The sequence below is a fragment of the Suillus plorans genome (assembly GCF_016647745.1).
Source record: "Suillus plorans strain S12 chromosome Unknown HD556scaffold_24, whole genome shotgun sequence".
NCBI lineage: Eukaryota > Fungi > Basidiomycota > Agaricomycetes > Boletales > Suillaceae > Suillus > Suillus plorans.
Genome location: NW_024537408.1, coordinates 164914 through 182524, shown reverse-complemented (window position 1 = coordinate 182524; position 17611 = coordinate 164914). Strand labels below are relative to the sequence as shown.

Sequence of the window (17611 nt, the reverse complement as noted above, 5' to 3'; positions counted from 1 at the left end):
TGGGTGAAAATGGGGTCCTTTTATACCTTTTGGGAACCCCCTTACTAAGCATGATTTATCAGATGGATTGGTAAGAATGTGGCTTACAAACCAGATGATGAATCAGCTTATTACTAAGTACATTACAAATACAGTGTAATCTTACAAAGAATTTACAAAGCATGACAAATCATGACAAAACATGATGAGTCATGTGAATGTTGTTACAAAGCATGACCAATCATGACTAAACATGTTGAGTCAGCTTAAATAATGTTACAAACCAGAATATTCCCCAGTCACATGATGTGCTGACAAATAAAATCTGGTGGCTGAAAGAAGCCAAATAAAAATAAACAGTCAGAAATAAATAGAGATACAAAACTTTGACAAACAAATCTGTGGCTGAAAGTAGCCAAATAAAAATAAATAATGAGAAATAAACAGAAGGTCACATGCTCATAAAAATACAAGGTAAAATAAATCTGAAAAGTGAGAAATAAAATACAAGACAATGAAATAAAGGAAAAATAGAAAGGTAACTCAGTGACAGAGGGCTAGACAGTCTCTCATATCTTCCTTATCACTCTCTATATATATCTGACATGGTATGAATCACATACCATGCATGACAGCGGGAGGTCATCGAATGGCTCAGGGATTGACAATGGTGCCGCATCATGCAGAGTCATTGTCGCGCGAGTTCGATTATCGATAGTTGCTTGAGCATTCTTGGGAGGTTTGAGACGCTTCAGTGTATAGGTGATGGACCCGTCTTGATGAGCTTGGTATTCAGTATGCTGGCGAGAAGGGACTGGGACTGAGTGGTAAACATTGAGCTTGGGTTTCTTTTTCCGTTTCTTTGGTACTCTGGACGTTACTTCACAGTATATTGTCTGGATTGAAGATGTCCCTGCCTCAGAAGAGCCGACAGCACAAGTAGGATCTGTAGACATTCTTTGTTGATTTCTGCACTGATTGTCACGGTGTTGAACGAAGAGTATTCATCCATACTGATCTCACATTTACGGTTCGAGTCGCTACGAGAAAAAAAATCAAGCATTCATTTAGCAGAAAATGAACACGATGGACATGAATAGGTAGTCGAAGACTAACAAATGAGATTGATGCATGGAGATACGATGGGCAGAGCGGTGCAAACCAAACACGATGCCACAGATAGACATGATTAGGGCTGGAATGAATTTTTCACCAGCAATGATGTCCAAACAGCAATGACGCCTTGAAGCTGGCACTGAGATGTCAACCAATGCTACCAAACGAAGTATGGTATCGAACCTACTAGTGTGTCACCTGCTTGCTGCAAGCCTACGTCGGATGGCACGATGAACTTTCTGTTCTCCCAGGACAAGTGACCGAACAGTAAAGTACGTAGCAACACGATTGCCTGGTGTCCGGAGTTCAAATTTCACGCCATCCCTATGGCAAGTGTTACATATAAAAGAGATGAATGAAAATGTGAAAACTCACCAGATGTGTGATGGAAAAACTCCGATGTAGCGGCCCTGAGTAACACAATAAAAAGGGGGTTCTAGATCGCGCTGTGAAGGCATATTATAGAATATTCCTTGATAAGAGTATAAAAAGCACTCTTCTGCCATAGCGTTCACGGCCTCCTCAAACTCTAAACTGCCCTCATGCACAGTCACAAACTCCTCGGGTTCGGCCATGTAGGGCGTCATGGTAATATCGAGCCAAAGGGGATCGGTGGATCTTGCATTGAGAGGTATCCTGGGAGTGGGTAAACTGAAAGACGCTATGTTTTTTTGGATGAGTCCTCAGAAATGCCCCCATTAATAGTGAAAGACTCACCCTGCATCATGAACATTGACACGGTGGTAGTATTTCTGGTTTAACAGTCGCTCGGTCGATGTAAAGTTCTAGAGAAAATCGCCGGTGGTAGTTACAGTAGTTTTTGGGTCAGTCTTATGAACTGCTACCAATGATATAGTGGTGCACTCACCCCGGACATTAATGTTGATATCAAAATTTGCTTAGACCTAAACGGTGTTGTTGGAAATCAATTTCCAGCGCTTGGAATCATCGGTATGACATTTTCAGACAGTATGAGTCACTGTATATAACACTGATGCATCACTGATGCATCTCTATGATTAATACAAAATATTGATATCAGGAGCAGTATGGTATAGTAGCTCACCGCGTGAAGTATACCCTGTAGGTCAATCATGACATGCATGAGCAGAACGCAAGTGGCGGCCAGGATTCCTAGTACGAGGCGAACATGTACTGGTTGAAATTGGGACTGCTCGGGTTCTTTGCGATGACACTAAAGATGTCGACCTAGTTGAAATTGGGATTGTTCGGGTTCTTTGCGACAACACCGAGAATGTTGACCAGTCACTGGAGGACTTGTCAATAGACAGTGTGAGATTTTGACATACAGTGACGATAATGTGCATCGTACCATTTCAACATCTGCAAGGTCCTGTTTGATGTAACAGTTAGATATAAAGTTGTCAAATTATCAGTAAAGTGCGACTCACCGCTCATGCTGGTCGAATCCTTAGTGGAAAGGTCTCCCAACGGTTGGATGACGTATCAAGAGGTCTCTGAGGTTGCCTTCGGGGCGCAAGCTCTTCCTGTGGTCTGGGTGCTGGGCAAGCAGCAGGTCCCTCGCTCAACGGTTTGCCAAAATCAATCTCGTCCCTGAGGACGACCCAGTCGTCATCAATGGTACTACCAATGTTTTTGTGAAAGTCTTCAACTGATTTTGGGTGGGGGTATAAGCACTGACATTGGTCAGATGGTTTTGTAATGTTCATTATGGATTGAAACATACCAATGGCGCTCTTCAAGTTGATCATATTTTGGTTTGTTCTTCTTGCTGATGATGACGGCGCAGTTACTGTGTCTTTTGGTACACATCAGTAGCTAGAACAGAGAGAGAAGTGCGCACTTTGCATTTGAATATCTCTTGCAGTAAGAACAAGCAGTGTCGAGTTGCCAGTCTTTTGGTGTGTGATGAAATTAAGGCTGAAGCGCTGACTGAGTATGGCTTTGCATTGTTACCGCAATTGGCAAGCAAGACACACAAACTTTCAGCCAAAATGGTCTCATTATACGTCAATCATATAGTACTAATTGCAAACACTGCGAGTCAATAACTACTATCACGCACGCTATGGCACATTGCATTGGACTGGTATCAATGCCCAGGTGATTCTCTCCTTCAAGTTGCTCTCAATGCGATGTTCTGAATGAGAGTATAGTACATGTTTGTTTCTCAACACTCGAACGTTCAATTACCTTTCGGATTTCAATTCCGATGTTCAACCTCCCATATCATTGCCTAGGAAGCTGGAACTCAATGTTGCAAACACTCCAGGTCAATAACTACTATCACGCATGCTATTGCACATTGCATTGGACTGGTTCCTGTATTTACTAACTTCTAATGTCGTCCAGGTGGGTCTCTAGTTGCTCTCGATGCGATGTTCTGAATGAGAGTATAGTACATGTTTGTTTCTCGACACTCGAACATTCAATTACCTTTCGGATTTCGATTTCGATGTTCAACCTTCCACATCAATGCCTAGGAAGTTGGAACTCAATGTTGCAAACACTCCGGGTCAATAACTACTATCACACACGCTATTGCACATTGCATTGGACTGGTTCCTGTATCCACTAACTTCTAATGTCGTCCAGGTGGGTCTCTCCTTGCTCTCGATGCGATGTTCTGAATATGAGAGTATAGTATATGTTTGTTGCTCAACATTCAAACATCAATCACCTTTCATATTTCTATTTCCGATGTTCAACCTTCCATATCAATGCCTAGGTGATTCTCTGCTTGCTCTCAATGCGCTGTCCTGAACTTATCTGAATATAAGAGTATAGTATATGTTCGTTGCTAAAGATTCGAACGTTCAACATCCAATGTCCAGGTGATTTAGTGCTTGCTCTCAATTGTGCGGTGTCCTGAACTTATACGTTCAATGTTCAATGTCCAGGTGATTCCCTGCTTGCTTTCAATTGTGCTATGTCCTGAACTCATACATTCAACGTCCACTGTCCAGGTGATTTCACACTTGCTCTCAATTGTGTGATATTCTGAACTTATACGTTCAACGTTCAATGTCCAGGTAATTCCCGCTTGCTCTCAATGCGATGTTGTGAACTTATCTGATTATGAGAGTATAGTATGCCATGCTGTTCATTTAAACCATCATCAGTCACGGAATGAAAAGTTGCCTTGTGATCGGATCATGTAGTAAGTTCGTTAAATTAGCTTCCTTTTTTTCAATGGGCGATGTTGATCTGTTGTTTGGCAATGAGCGATATAAAGACGGACATAGACGTTGTGAAGGGACACACTCGTCTATCATTGTGCAAAGCGAAAAAAAGTATGACGGCTCCACTATTAGTATGGCGTATGACTGAAAATTCTCTGCCAGATGCTGCCAGCTAAGTGGACTACTACGGAACAGTACCTATGGCTCCAAGAACAGTTCCGGGAGTATACTGCAATCCACGACGGGGACAAAGAATACACGCTCTTCTAGCCAAAAATCTATCTTTATTGGTTTAGCAGATGGCCCGAGCGAGCTATCCTCTTCCCTGGTATCGCTAATGAAACAATGTTAGAAAAGGAGCAACAAACCGCAGAAACTGATGCTGTGGATTCACGTAAAGCTGTAAGTCGTCAAATGTGTTGACAATTTATGACCACTAAGGCCTCTGGTAGCAATTACAAACTTGGTTTCGTTGGCGGACGAATGCATCCAAGAAAAACCGCGGCTTGAAGAAGGACACGTCCGTCTTCGAAGCGGCACTGGTACCGAAGTCACGCGCGAAATCCACTGAAGAGATATACATGGACATGGTCTATAGTGAACGCATCAAGCCTCTCGTCAAGGCCGAACAAGAGGCAGGTAACATAAGTACAGCTGGCCAGCGCATGGCATTGAGCCGAAGGTTTTGCAAGGAGCTCCTGGAAGACGAGTCAGACGAGGTTAAGGAGGAAGTGAGAGAGAGGTATAGTAGACAGAAAAAGGTAAAGAGGGTCGTGTTAGACGATGAAGATGACAACGATGAAACTGACGCTGACGCTATCGCAAAGTAAGTACTGGCTTATGTTTGTGATTTTGATATACTCACATGACCTATAGAGCTATCGATGACTTACCAATCATATGCCAGCGCTTCGCACGTCTCATCAAGAAAAAAACTCGATTCATAGTCTCCTTCATGTGCGCTGGACCAGAGCCGAGGCACGATTGGGACATCGTTTCATTATCGTAAGTGCACCAAACTAGAAACATGACTAATGAACTCACACTACTAAGGTGCCATCCATCAGAAACTCCCGCTGGGAGTAATTTTTCTCAATTGTGCCCTGACAAGGACAACACATTCCTTGCGGCATACCAGCAATACGCTGAGTTGATATTCCGTAAGCCGATCTTTACTGTCCAAATCACTGTAGACTCACCCCGATACTCGTCCATCAGCTGCGAACAAGCGCGATCCACTACTGCCAGGTGTTGGAGATGGCAATGAGATTGAAGAACTTGAAGGATGCGACAATGGTGAAGAGGATATGAATGGAGGATGCGATGGTTCCATGGATTGGAATATTCCAGGTCTTTATATTGTTTCGTGCCTGCCTGATGCAACTTCTGATGCATCATTGATAGGCTTCGCTACTTCCTCTGATGCATCAATGATGTCAGGCTTCGGTAATACCGAAGCCGGCATCAGTGATGCATCATCAATCAATGAACTTGATCAATCCGTGTTTAACTCCGAGGTAAGGCCGTTTCATCATCCTGCCTATGTCATCTAATGGTTTTTCGACACAGGCCCAATCTAATGCATCATTCGAACAGGCCGAGCCTGATGCATTGTCAGGCTTTGGTAATACCAAAGCCGGCATCAGTGATGCATCACTCAATGAACTTGATCAATCCACGTCTAACTCCGAGGTAAGGCCATTTCATCATCCTGCCTATGTCATCTAACAGTTTTCCGACACAGGCCCAATCTAATGTACCATTCGGACAAGCCCAAACTGATGCATCACTTGCGCAGGCTCAACTTCACGCATCATTCGATTGGCACAACATTAGTACACTGCCTCCCGATCCAACTAGTGTGGATGGGATGAACGAGGTGTTCGGGTCATCGTTTTCTCATGCTGATCTTATAGCGATGGGGTTTTTGGGTGGCGGTAGCACCATGCCGAATCCATTCCCCCCGGCATTCAGCTCATTTGCACCCTCACTCACCGATGCTAGGAGTACTGTACCAGGATACTATGACATGCAACACGACACGCGATATGGCACGATGTGGAATTTTAGCAACCTTGATTCACAGGGGTGGGAGATGCCTAGCCTGTCCTCATTCTTGAGCTCCCCAATTTCTGCCGAGCGCACCACCACCACAGCTGAACAGGATGAGGTTCTTCCTCACTTTACTCGTCAGTCGCCCATTCTTCCGGCAGCAAATCATCCTGCAGATGACAGCGCAGAAGACCTTGACAGCATTCATACTGGTGCTGGTCTTCCTAAGTCTAAGCGCAAGCACAAGTTGAAGCTCCCGGCTGCCAAAGTCAATTGCAATCCTGCTATAGAACCCACCCCCACCATCACGCCGCCCATGAACACAGCCAAACCCAAGGCCAAACCCAAAGCAAAACCTCTCACCAAGTCTGGTGCGGTAACAGAGACATCGCACGCTACTGCTGACGAAGGCAATACGCTGGGTCATTTGACTGCCCCCAATACTGCCACGAAACGGAATCCGGCGGTTGATATCGGTGCAGCTCCTCGTGTATCAAAGCGAATTCCAATCAAGTCCAGGCGGAATGATGTCGCTGACACTATCGGGTCAGGTGGTTCGACGTTCGTTGGCATTGGTAGGGAAGATCCACCTGTTCTGGGGGATGTCGGGGCATCAATGATGAAGCGTCCTCCCAACTTGACTATGGGCAGCGTGATTCCTGCAAAGTACGTCCAAGACATCTTAGTATATTCTCACTTTCTCAATGCTAATGGACACAGGAAAAGGCGAACAAAGGCATGAGCCCATGTCTTTATGTCATGATCACAAATTTGCTTCTCGTACCATAGTAATGTTTGATGCTGTTAGTAACACATGTAGTCTCTGTTTTTCTCGTGATGAATACAGTTGTGTCGTCAATTTAATCCCCTTAATAAGTGGTATATCGAGTGCGCTTGTACTTGTAAGGTTCGCTGGAGGTAGAATACAGCTAACTGACTGAAATTTATGAGATACGAGGTGTACATACTACAATCAATCTCCGAAGGTCCAGAGTGTAAACTAGTAGTACATTATATGTGTTGGACAGCGAGACCGAGAGATCAGAGTCGAGGGGAAGATCAGAGTCGAGGGAGTCTGAAGGATCCGAGCGATAAGGGGAGATAGGTCCAAGCGCGTGCCAAAATGGACGAAGACGAGCGACGTATGATGTTGGCTCGCGTCCTAGAATATTTTCAGTGGGATGTGGACCCATATCGACCATGTACAACTGTATGATGCTTCCCTTTTTTGATGGTTTGATGGATACTGATGGCGGGGCTGCCAGAAGGATCTGTGTGGAGTGTATGGAGGTGACCAGGTGGCGGCGGGATGTGGACCATACTGGGAGGTATTGTTGATCATGTACGAGCGTGGGATGCTTCCCTTTTTTGAGAATTGTTGATTTGATGCATTAAGTACTGATGCGTTACTGATGCATTAAGTACTGATGCATTACTGATGCATTACTGATGCCATTCCAGGCATCAATAATGCATCAGTAATGCATCACTATTGCTTTGCTCCCCACTGTAGCGTTGATGCATCACTGCAGCGCTGCAACTGCAGCAAATTGTTGCATCAAAATGACACGGACGCCTGCCCTCATCGGCCTCTTCTACTTCTTCTGCTCCATGACCTTCGTACTGAAGGGTATCGTTCCAGTCCCATGTAGCCTTGTGGCCAATTCCGCTGCCACGGTACCTCATAAACATATCTCGATCTACGAATCTTTAATATAATAATCATGTTAGACTTAAATGGTGCGAATAAAAACAACGAGTACTCACATATTCAAATAATAGAAGCGGCAGTCAGACTTCAGATCTTCGGGATCGATAGGATATGCAAAGCCTGGAATTAAGTGTACCCCACGAATGACGGAGTCTGGGTCCAAGAATCCATATGCATCGGGGTTGTCTTCATCAAAGAACACAAGCCGGTGCAGTCGTTTTGCAGCCCAACCTGCAGGCAAAATATCCCGTTGGAACCATCGGATAAACAGGAACTCCATTCGAGTTGGGCGTGAGTATAATCCAGTGTTGTCTTGACGGTGCTCTACATTGATATGAAAGATCCCGATCACACGGGCATACCAATAAGGGTGAGTCTTCTCCTCTTCGTGGGAGAGAACCATGATGTCGGCACGAGTACGGGGATTAATAGTGTCCTGTTCGCGTCGCAGGTCATACGTCGTGTAGTTTACACGCAAAATACTATGGTGATATAGTTTGTTGTCGGTGAACAGGACTGAGGCGCGATCAGCATCGGAGAAATTGTGTTCATCTCCGTCATATGTGAGACCACGAAGTCGAGCAAGCAGATGGTCTTTGAGTCGCGGAATGAAATCCTAAGAAAATTAGTGAAGCTATACTTAAACACATCAACAAATAAAGGCACCTCAAAAATAAGATCATCTGGTCGTTCACTTAACCAGGCTGTGAGATCATCAGTTGCTCGAGCGTACTTAGCAATTGAATAGTGATCAGAGGGAGCCATTCGGACACGTGGAGGTCTTGGATTCTGTTGATGCACTGCACGTGCGCCGATCACCTTCTCCACAAGATGTTCAATAGCCTCCTGAGATGCGATGCTGGCGATCATCTGATCCTTCTTCTTCGGTGTGCGGGGGTATCGACGCTTAGATCTGCGATGTTCTAGTTCTCCCTGTGGTAGATTAAATATTGTATATAACTCAAAATATCAATAGGACACTCACCGGCTGTGTTGAATAGCTGTCTGTAGTACCTATTCTCCGGATTGTATTTGGATAGTCAGCGAGCGCGTGGTATTTGTATGTATACAGATTTAACTTCTTGACCTTCACGTTGGACACAGACTCCTTCCCTTTTTGCACTGACCACCCTATAGCAGGTTCTGCCAGTTGTTTCGAGGCTAGAGCAGCATGTCGACGACTCCGGGCAGCATGCTCCTGAGGTAGTTCTGTCGTGAGATAATCCTTACAAGTCGTGCACGTGAACTTGCGAACCGATCGAGAAAGGACAATTGTTGCGGAGTCAAAGAAGGCAAGTGTGTCATCAGTATGTAGGCGTAGTTTAGCATATGCATGCCATGTTGCGAGATCAAATAGGAGATCGAGGACGATTTTGTTGTGTTTGGAGGGGAGAAGTCCCTCAAAAACTGGAATAGCGCACTAGACATTAATAATTCATCAATAAAGCAATGATGCAATCAAATATTGATAGGGTTAATGATGTCTTACCTGAAGAAGATCTTCAAAATCACGCGCTGCAAGGCGCTTCATGGCAGACGCATTTTTGTTGAAGCGTCGAATTGTTCCTCGTCCAAAAGTAGGAACTCTGCGATATCTATCATATGAACATTACTAGTTAGTTAGTTGCATCAAAATGATAATACCCGTACCGCCAATTGAGTTCCTGGATAGCCGTTCCACCTGCAGCAAAAAGGATGCGCATAAGGTGCGTAAAAATGGCCTTCCAGACCCCAAGCTCAAACTCATGTAGAAGGTCGACAACGAACATCAAAAATAATTTGAATCCGAAGTCAGCAAGGCGCTCAGAAAAGGCATTCTTACACAACATTAGTTTATAATGAAATGCTAGCATTAATCAACACTTACACGAGTAGGGACAAGTGAATCCTCCTGCAGAAAGTTCTTGATGTGTTGGCTGTTGATACCGACACCTTTTTGAAAGATAAGTGCCCGAGATCGCTCGATACGATCACGATGAGATGCATCATCAATCCGTTGATTTGTCTTCCTCCTCTTCAGGTCGAGTTTTGTTCCCATCTTGGGAACATCGGCCTTCTTGATCAGGCAACGAGGACACGGACATTCGCCGAGAAACTTGATACATGCGAGCAGGATCCTGCATAATAACATAATTAAGATCAGATACTGAGATTGATATGAAAATCTTACTTTTCAGGATAGTCGGCCGAATAACTAAAGAAGCGAGGGAATACTCGTCGTGTGATCCCATCTCCGCATCGAATAATGATGCCATACTTATATGCGTGCATGAACTTGTCATCGAGCAAAAGTGCCCAGATAGCTTGCATAAGCTCGCGTTTACAATGAGTGTAGGTATCATTTGAAGACGCCTCGCCAAAAACACTGATGTAGATGTCTTGAAAATGATCTGGGAGCTAAGATCATAAAGTTGATAAGCAAATTCAAATGGTGATCTTCTGAGAAGCAACTCACAGTAGGAATATATGCCACATGATGACATGCTGACGCTGTTGGCTTGCCTCGTGTATACTTGGACTGATTACCGAAAAACAGATAGATCGGCCAGAGAGATGCATCACCGAAACTTGCAAGATGAGTGGCATCTGACCACAACATCAGCGAAGCAACAACCCGCTCAAGATCATCGTCAGCATCTCGAGGAAGGGAATTGATGTCTTCATAGGCTTCCAGAAAGGCGGGCAAAGAATATGCCTCACCATAAATGTTTATTGTGCGTTCCTCCGATGTGTTCCATTGCTGTTGGAAAGGTGTCATGTGGAAGGTACCCGAAATACTGTCCTGGAAGACTGACACAATGATGTCAGTGAGGGAGCGGTGATAAACGCCTGGAATCTCCATTTCTGGAGCTTCTTCTTCTGATGCGAACTTCTCCTTTTCCTTGGGCAGGCAAATGTTGACTGAAGAACAGCGCCAGCCATTCTCCACGTGGAAGGGATTAGATCTATCCTTAAGATAGTCCTGTATAAGCCTCTTCTCACGTACAGCGTCGTAAACTCGTGCATCTTCTCTCCTGTATTCATCGTCATCGAGAAAATCCGATGCAAGGTGTCTCATTTCAGCATTTGACTTAGAGTTAGATCCAGAGTATTGCCAGCAAAAGAGAAGGCCTGCTGTTGGGCTACTGAACGCAGAAAAAATATCTTCAGGCCGAATATCTGAGGAAGGAAGTCCAGGAACGATCTGAGATCGCTCCAAATGAGAATTGCCCTGAGTTTCGAAGGTCGGAGCATCAGCAATCGCATCCAGGCCTTCATTTCCGATCAGTATCAAAGTGGGATGTTGCGCGTATATGCGGAAGAGACCCATTGAATCAGGTTGAGTCTTGTAAGGGATGAGTGCGGGCTGGTCTTGAACAGCAGCAGGAGGGGTTCCTGGTTCTTCTTGAGGTAGGGGTGGTGACGCAGATGGAACAGAGGGCCGGTCACGAGCCTGATGGGCCATATGTGCAAAGTGGATTCCCGTCCCTGGGATATAATCCATATACCGCGCCGGCATTCGGATTCATCGACCAGAGCGGACAGAGACAGTAGAATCGACCAGTGGATCTGGTACAATGCTAGAGGGACCAGCATCAGAAGGTCCCGGTGCATCATTTTCAACCTAGTGAGGATGAGCGCATGAACTTCAGAATATTATACCCTTACCTCGCCAGTATTGTACCATCCATCGTCAATATCCATCTGCTCATCTGCAGGAGGTAAGTTGCGAGCGGGGGGAGTTTTTTCTTGGAGTGTTGGCGACCGAGACACTTCCCGAAGTCTTCTCCGCTTTTGTTTCTTGCGCTTCTCCTTCTCAAGGCGCCGCTGACTCTTGTAAATATCAGTATCTAGAGTTTTGTTAGCAGCACACTGAGCTTCGTGACTACTCAAGCGCTTTTGAGTTGCGAAAGACTTCGCACAACCCAAACAAGTAAGGTCGTCCATACAAGATGAACTCAAAGGACGGAGGGACTCAAGGGACTCGAACGTGGAAGAGCAGTAGAGTATTTATATTTCACTGTGTAGATCTAGCTACACAGTATAATGATGCAGTACCTAGAGATGCGAAGCTTTATACAGGTAATTAGCATACCAGAATACAGATAGAATGACATAGCGCACCTGCAGACCATGAGAACAGTACAGACCTACATAGGTAATTAACATTCTGGAACATATAAAGGACATAGTGAACGCACCTGCTACCAGTCCTGATCCTCAAGTATCCAACCAGGGCAGGCCTAAGACGGATATCCGATTATTTGATACTCTGCAAAGTGGTATCAGTACAAGTCTACAGTGTGCATCAGGTTATTACCTTGATCCATATGGCTGCAGTGTTGATACTGCAGGATGACCAGAATCTACATGTTGAGATGTGTGTTACGCATGTAGGGTAGTTAGTACTAAGTCGCAATAGTAGTAACGCTGGACTTGTTGTGTTGCGGATGTTGATCGATCACGTGATGGTTTGATATCACATGCGGAAATTACTATGACGCATGCGACACTGTATGGGAAACAGAATCTTGATATCTTAATCTCATACTACTCCCACCATCATCATGGCGCCCAAAAAATGTTCCAGATCAATCTCGATTTCCTCTCAATCTTCAATATCGTCCAGTAGCGAAAGTAGCTCACTGAGTTCTTCCGAAGATTCTCATCCTCCTCCCCCAAGAAAGCAAGTCAAGAAACGTGTGCGCTCAAGCACCGACAAGGAGGCTTCAAAATCAAAGTAAGTGTGATCTATCTATCAGGATCAAACTAATATATTCTCATTACTATTAGGAAATCCAACAGATCCAAGGCAAGCAAGGAAGATCCTCACGAGGAGTACCTGGTAGCTGCGCGTGGCATCGCACGTTGTGTCGACTTGTTTTGTAAGGTCGACAAGCTCATCAAGATTGGCTGTCTACTTCAGGAAGAGGAAGCCGCGGAGAAGGGAGAGCTCGACGAATCTGAGGCTGAGAAGGAGACTCGCAAGAGGAGACTCTCTACTATGTAAGTCCGATTTGATTGAAATTTTTTCTTGAGCTAATGTTTTCTTTAGGTCATTAAAGACTCGTGATCGATATACTCGGAACTATCAGCAACTGCTCCACTTAGCTCCAAGCATTCGATCACTCATTAACGATCGCACCAAGGCCAGGGAACTGACTAAGGTCACTCAAAAGGTGAGTATATGCTATTTATATGCGCATATATTGTGTACTTAGACCTGTAATAGATGAATACAGTCATTAGTGCGACACGATCAGATGATGCAGCTCGTTTGAAGTCGCAGATTGGACACTATGCGGCGCCAATTCCATCCGATGGTGGTTTAAGACCTGCTATCTACAATGGCAATCCCTCCAGATCGCATTTGGGTGTGAATCACCCTGTTTTAGTGTCCTTTCTTTGTCCTGTTTCGCATCTTGCAGAATTTAACAGAGACCCAGCTGAGTACGCGTTGTTTTATATAGTGTGTTCTTACTGAGATTCACATTCCGCAGGGGCCAGAAGAAACTTGCCAGTGGAGGAATTCACATGACTGCAAACGACTTCCCTGCATTCCTTTGGTCCGGGAACCCCCCTGGATGTGACTACGACGCTGACGCTATGACAGAAGGCCTCCTCCAGGGCTATCTCATCGAACGTGTAAGTTTTTCTTCGGTATAGTCATCAGCCTCACTAATAATGTGCCTAGGTAATGCGACATATATTTACGGGCCCATCAACAGCTCTGGGTCAAGACTCACGGGCGACGCGAACTTGTAATGCCATGCTACACAACATGACAACTGTCGAAGCGGAGCATATTGCTTATGCTTGTGTACAGGTAAGTCCTACTTTTCTAGCAAATGCTGTCTCACACTGTTTAATTTGCAGGCACGTTTTGGAATCAGCGCGCAGAATAAATGGTCGGACATCGATGGCAACTTCAACTACCCAGAGTTTTACCACAATATCATTGACTTCATTCGCGACTGTGGAGATACAGATTGGGTAGGGGAACTCAAGAAGTGGTGGAACATGTACGTGTTTCTTTATATCATTTGAATCTACTAGCTATCATGTTTCTGGTAGGTCACTCTTCAAGAACGAGGCCGGCCAGGAAGGTGGATCGGAAGCTCGGCCATCTGCAGATGAGTATGGAAGGAGTTCCTCGGGTTCCATGGATAGCCTGGCGAGAATGCGTGCACAGGTTGCGGCGCGAGGCTCCACCACTGCCAAATCCTCTGCAGTTCCCGCGGTCCCTGTTCCTCCTCCTCCACCAGCTCGTCCTGCTACTCCCCCTCCACCGGCCCGTCCTGTTACTCCTCCTCCAAGCTCTCCAGCCGCAATTCGTGCTGAATCTCTACCTCCTACTCCACTTCCACTTCCACCTCCCCCTGCTCGTTCTCCACCTCCTTCGAACATCGCTTCCGGTTCACGCAAGTCACCTGCGTTAAGCGATTTAACGGACGATGAAGACGCACTCAATGACATCACCAATCGAAAGTCAAAACGTCCGGCTGCAAAGACTCATTCGAAAAGGAAGGGTAAGAACAGGTGCATCGAGGATTCTGGAGACGAGGAAGCTCAGCAGCCAGCAAAACGTGTGAGGAAACAAACACGCAGGAGGTAGTTTTTTGTTGCATGGTATGCTCCCTCTCGTTTTATTGGTCTGGTACTCATATATTCGATTACAGGACTCGTTTTCACTCAGTTCCCGCGCTTTGATGCTTTCACGCGTTTATCATGGACTCATACCTCCGACTCACACTCTTGTCGTCTTCCCGATGCATGCTTTTTAGGGACTCTACACTACATGGACTCGCGTTTTCGTACATTACAGTGCATGTTATGTTCTTATTGTATCGTACAGATACAAAATACAATGGATTGCATGGATATATCTGAGTGATGTACAATGTCTGAATTATCTACACGATGAACAATGTCGCAAGCTGAAGTATGACGTAGACTCATATGTTGATCGAAGTTTGCGTTCCCTAGGATGGCAAGACATACCTGGGCCGGCAGCCGATATACCCGGCAGTCTGGATACCGTAGACATGACCATACATGGTCCGGTCTGAGTTGAGCAATTTTTGTGATGTCGAGCTGAGGTCATTATTGGGGCCACCTGCGAGTAGCTCAGTAGTGTCACGCAGTGCATAAGTCGAGTCTGATGAGAAGGAAATGAAGGCATCGTTCACAGTGTTGGATGTGGGGATGGCCGGTGTTGGATGTGAGATGCAATTGTCATGTGGGGAGGATGGTAAACAGTCTCCTTCGGTATAGTCCTTCAGTGACTTCCCAATCGCTGCATACCACACTCGGACAGTGTCATCCCATGAAGAAGAAATGATGCGAGTCCCATCCTGCGAGAATGAAACTGAATTGACCACCTCAGTGTGCCCCCGCAAGGGCTCGCCAACTGGTTGCCCTGTGGCGAGATCCCACAACCGGACTGTCTTATCATCTGAACCAGAAACGATGCGTGTCCCATCCGGAGAGAATGAGACCGACCTAACCCGGTCAGTGTGCCCCTCCAAGAGCTCTCCAACAGGCTTTCCCGTTACTGTATCCCACAGCCGGACTGTCCTATCATCCGAACCAGAAACGATAAAAACGCTTCTTGGACCCGTACCAAGTGGCACCCCTCAAGGACCCCGGAAAAACTCAACCGAGCTTTTGCGCCAGACGGCGACAAAGACGTCTTTGATGTCCTCCTCACCTCATTTCCTTTCTCTTTTATCTCTTTTAATCACTAGCTTCTAAAATACATAAAAAGAAAACCAACAACAAAACCAACAAAACGATAAAAACACAAAAACATGGCGCTAACGCCAATCATCCATACTAACCAGACTGCATCAGTGACAGCGACCACTAGAGGCCGAAAAACTACCGCCAACAAACCTCTTTTATCAATAAGCAGAGAAATAGAATACCACCTTGCTGGTTCAGATATCAGATCTGAAATCAAAGACCAAACGGCAGCCAGAAAACTACTCTTGACGCACGGCCTCAATCTACCTGTTGCCTGCAACGTCATTAAACAAACGGCCCATGCCCTGCTAGAATTCAGTGTCACAGCGGCCTTAGGTGCAACACATGTCGACATTCTTCGAGCCATCGCAATCCTGCTTATCGAAGCTGAACAAAACCTGGATGCAGCGAACCTCATTGAAAAAGTCACATCCCTCATACAAGGTCCCATAGCGCAACTAGAAGAAAAAGCCGTGAGAATAGCAGAAATCACCGATGCCCACAAAGCAGCACTGGAAAACGCAGCAATAGAGCTACGTGGCAACATTTCCAACTCAACTGAAAGCATTGAAAAAGCAGTGATGAATGCTACTACTGCGTCATTAGACCACCCGAAAGTTAAAAGTCCTGAAGGGACACGAACTTACGCGCACGCAGCCAGAACTAATGCCCCGCCCCCACTAACCAAAATCTTAGCCCGCAGTGAAGCGCAAGCAAGGCAAATCCTTATCGACAGACGTTCATTCGGCGAGATAGACACGCTAAGAGGACTAACTGAAGCTGAGCTCGTCGCAAAAGCCAAACTAACACTAGAACTAGTAGAGAAAGACGGAGTCCCCATCCCCCAAGGACTAACCTTCCAATCAGCACGACGACTCCCACATGGAGGGATCCTATATGAACTCGACTCGGCAGAATCTGCCCAATGGCTCAACACCCCCACCCACAGAGGAAAATTTGCGGTCAACTTCGGCCCCAACGCTACCATCAAAGACCGATCCTTCAACATATTGGTTGAAAACGTACCCCTCTCCTACAACCCCAGCTCGATACACTCCAACACAGAAGTCGAAGCAAAAGGAGGACTCAAACAGGGATCAATCACCAAAGCAAGATGGATTAAACCAATCAATCACCGCAAAGCAGATCAACGAACAGCACACGTCATCATCACCCTCAGAACCAAAGAAAGCGCCAACCAAATCCTCCATTTCGGTATCTCAATCGAAGGCAAGAAGGTCTATGGCCGAAAACTCCTCCCAGAGCCAACGCGCTGCCTCAAATGCCAATCTTACGACGTATCCCACGTCGCAGCAGAATGCACCCAGGAACACGACACATGTGGAACATGTGGGGCAAAACATCGCACGGCAACATGCAAAGTAGATGATCCTAACTACTATCAATGCGCTAACTGTGATTGTCAGGGCCATGCCTCATGGAGTCGAGAATGTCCCACCTTCATCAACAAATGGGAAAACTTCAAGAGCCGCTCCGAAGACGCCAAATACCGATACTTCCCAACTGATGACCCACTCACCTGGGAAAGCCTAAACAGCAGCGACAACCACGAACAACAAAACAAACCACCAAGACAGCTGATGTGGACTCAACCAGTCACAGACCTCAACACCCATGGTAACTATGGCCGACTACTGACCAAGATACCACACCCACAACCCCAGCAACAGCAACAACCGCAACAACCAGCCCAACAACGGGGAAAACAAGCCCAACGCCGCCAACCTCATGAAAACCCTAATCAAATCCCAGTTGGAATGGGATCCCAGGCGCGCCTAATGAACAATTGGTTAACCTCCCAACCGCAAGGCCAGAACAAACTGAACAAACACTTCCCTCCCTC

At 45.8% G+C, this 17611-nt stretch overlaps 6 protein-coding genes across 6 annotated transcripts; 4 read left to right on the top strand and 2 right to left on the bottom strand.

Moving 5' to 3' along the window:
- Positions 1–522: 522 nt before the first annotated feature.
- HD556DRAFT_1307818 (uncharacterized protein) lies at positions 523–1682 on the bottom strand (the record flags this gene model as incomplete). Its single annotated transcript, XM_041300061.1, has 5 exons — positions 523–579; positions 603–925; positions 1003–1019; positions 1294–1419; positions 1471–1682. The coding sequence occupies 5 exons, from the start codon at positions 1680–1682 to the stop codon at positions 523–525; spliced, it is 735 nt and encodes a 244-aa protein (XP_041160851.1).
- Positions 1683–4604: 2922 nt separating this feature from the next.
- Positions 4605–7053, top strand: HD556DRAFT_1442587 (uncharacterized protein; the record flags this gene model as incomplete). Its single annotated transcript, XM_041306473.1, has 9 exons — positions 4605–4661; positions 4712–5085; positions 5136–5264; positions 5313–5419; positions 5478–5609; positions 5664–5776; positions 5829–5951; positions 6004–6977; positions 7032–7053. The coding sequence occupies 9 exons, from the start codon at positions 4605–4607 to the stop codon at positions 7051–7053; spliced, it is 2031 nt and encodes a 676-aa protein (XP_041160850.1).
- Positions 7054–11068: 4015 nt separating this feature from the next.
- On the bottom strand, positions 11069–11422 carry HD556DRAFT_1202181 (uncharacterized protein; the record flags this gene model as incomplete). Its single annotated transcript, XM_041296404.1, has 1 exon — positions 11069–11422. A coding segment is annotated over one exon (354 nt), but the record flags the coding sequence as incomplete, so codon positions are not given.
- A 1812-nt stretch (positions 11423–13234) lies between these two features.
- Positions 13235–13668, top strand: HD556DRAFT_1236270 (uncharacterized protein; the record flags this gene model as incomplete). Its single annotated transcript, XM_041297813.1, has 2 exons — positions 13235–13452; positions 13503–13668. 2 exons carry the CDS (start codon positions 13235–13237, stop codon positions 13666–13668), a joined length of 384 nt encoding a protein of 127 aa, XP_041160848.1.
- Positions 13669–16328: 2660 nt separating this feature from the next.
- Positions 16329–16790, top strand: HD556DRAFT_1236238 (uncharacterized protein; the record flags this gene model as incomplete). The annotated part of the gene is made up of 1 exon (XM_041297809.1): positions 16329–16790. A coding segment is annotated over one exon (462 nt), but the record flags the coding sequence as incomplete, so codon positions are not given.
- Positions 16791–16895: 105 nt separating this feature from the next.
- On the top strand, positions 16896–17291 carry HD556DRAFT_1214577 (uncharacterized protein; the record flags this gene model as incomplete). The annotated part of the gene is made up of 1 exon (XM_041296649.1): positions 16896–17291. A coding segment is annotated over one exon (396 nt), but the record flags the coding sequence as incomplete, so codon positions are not given.
- Positions 17292–17611: the final 320 nt, after the last annotated feature.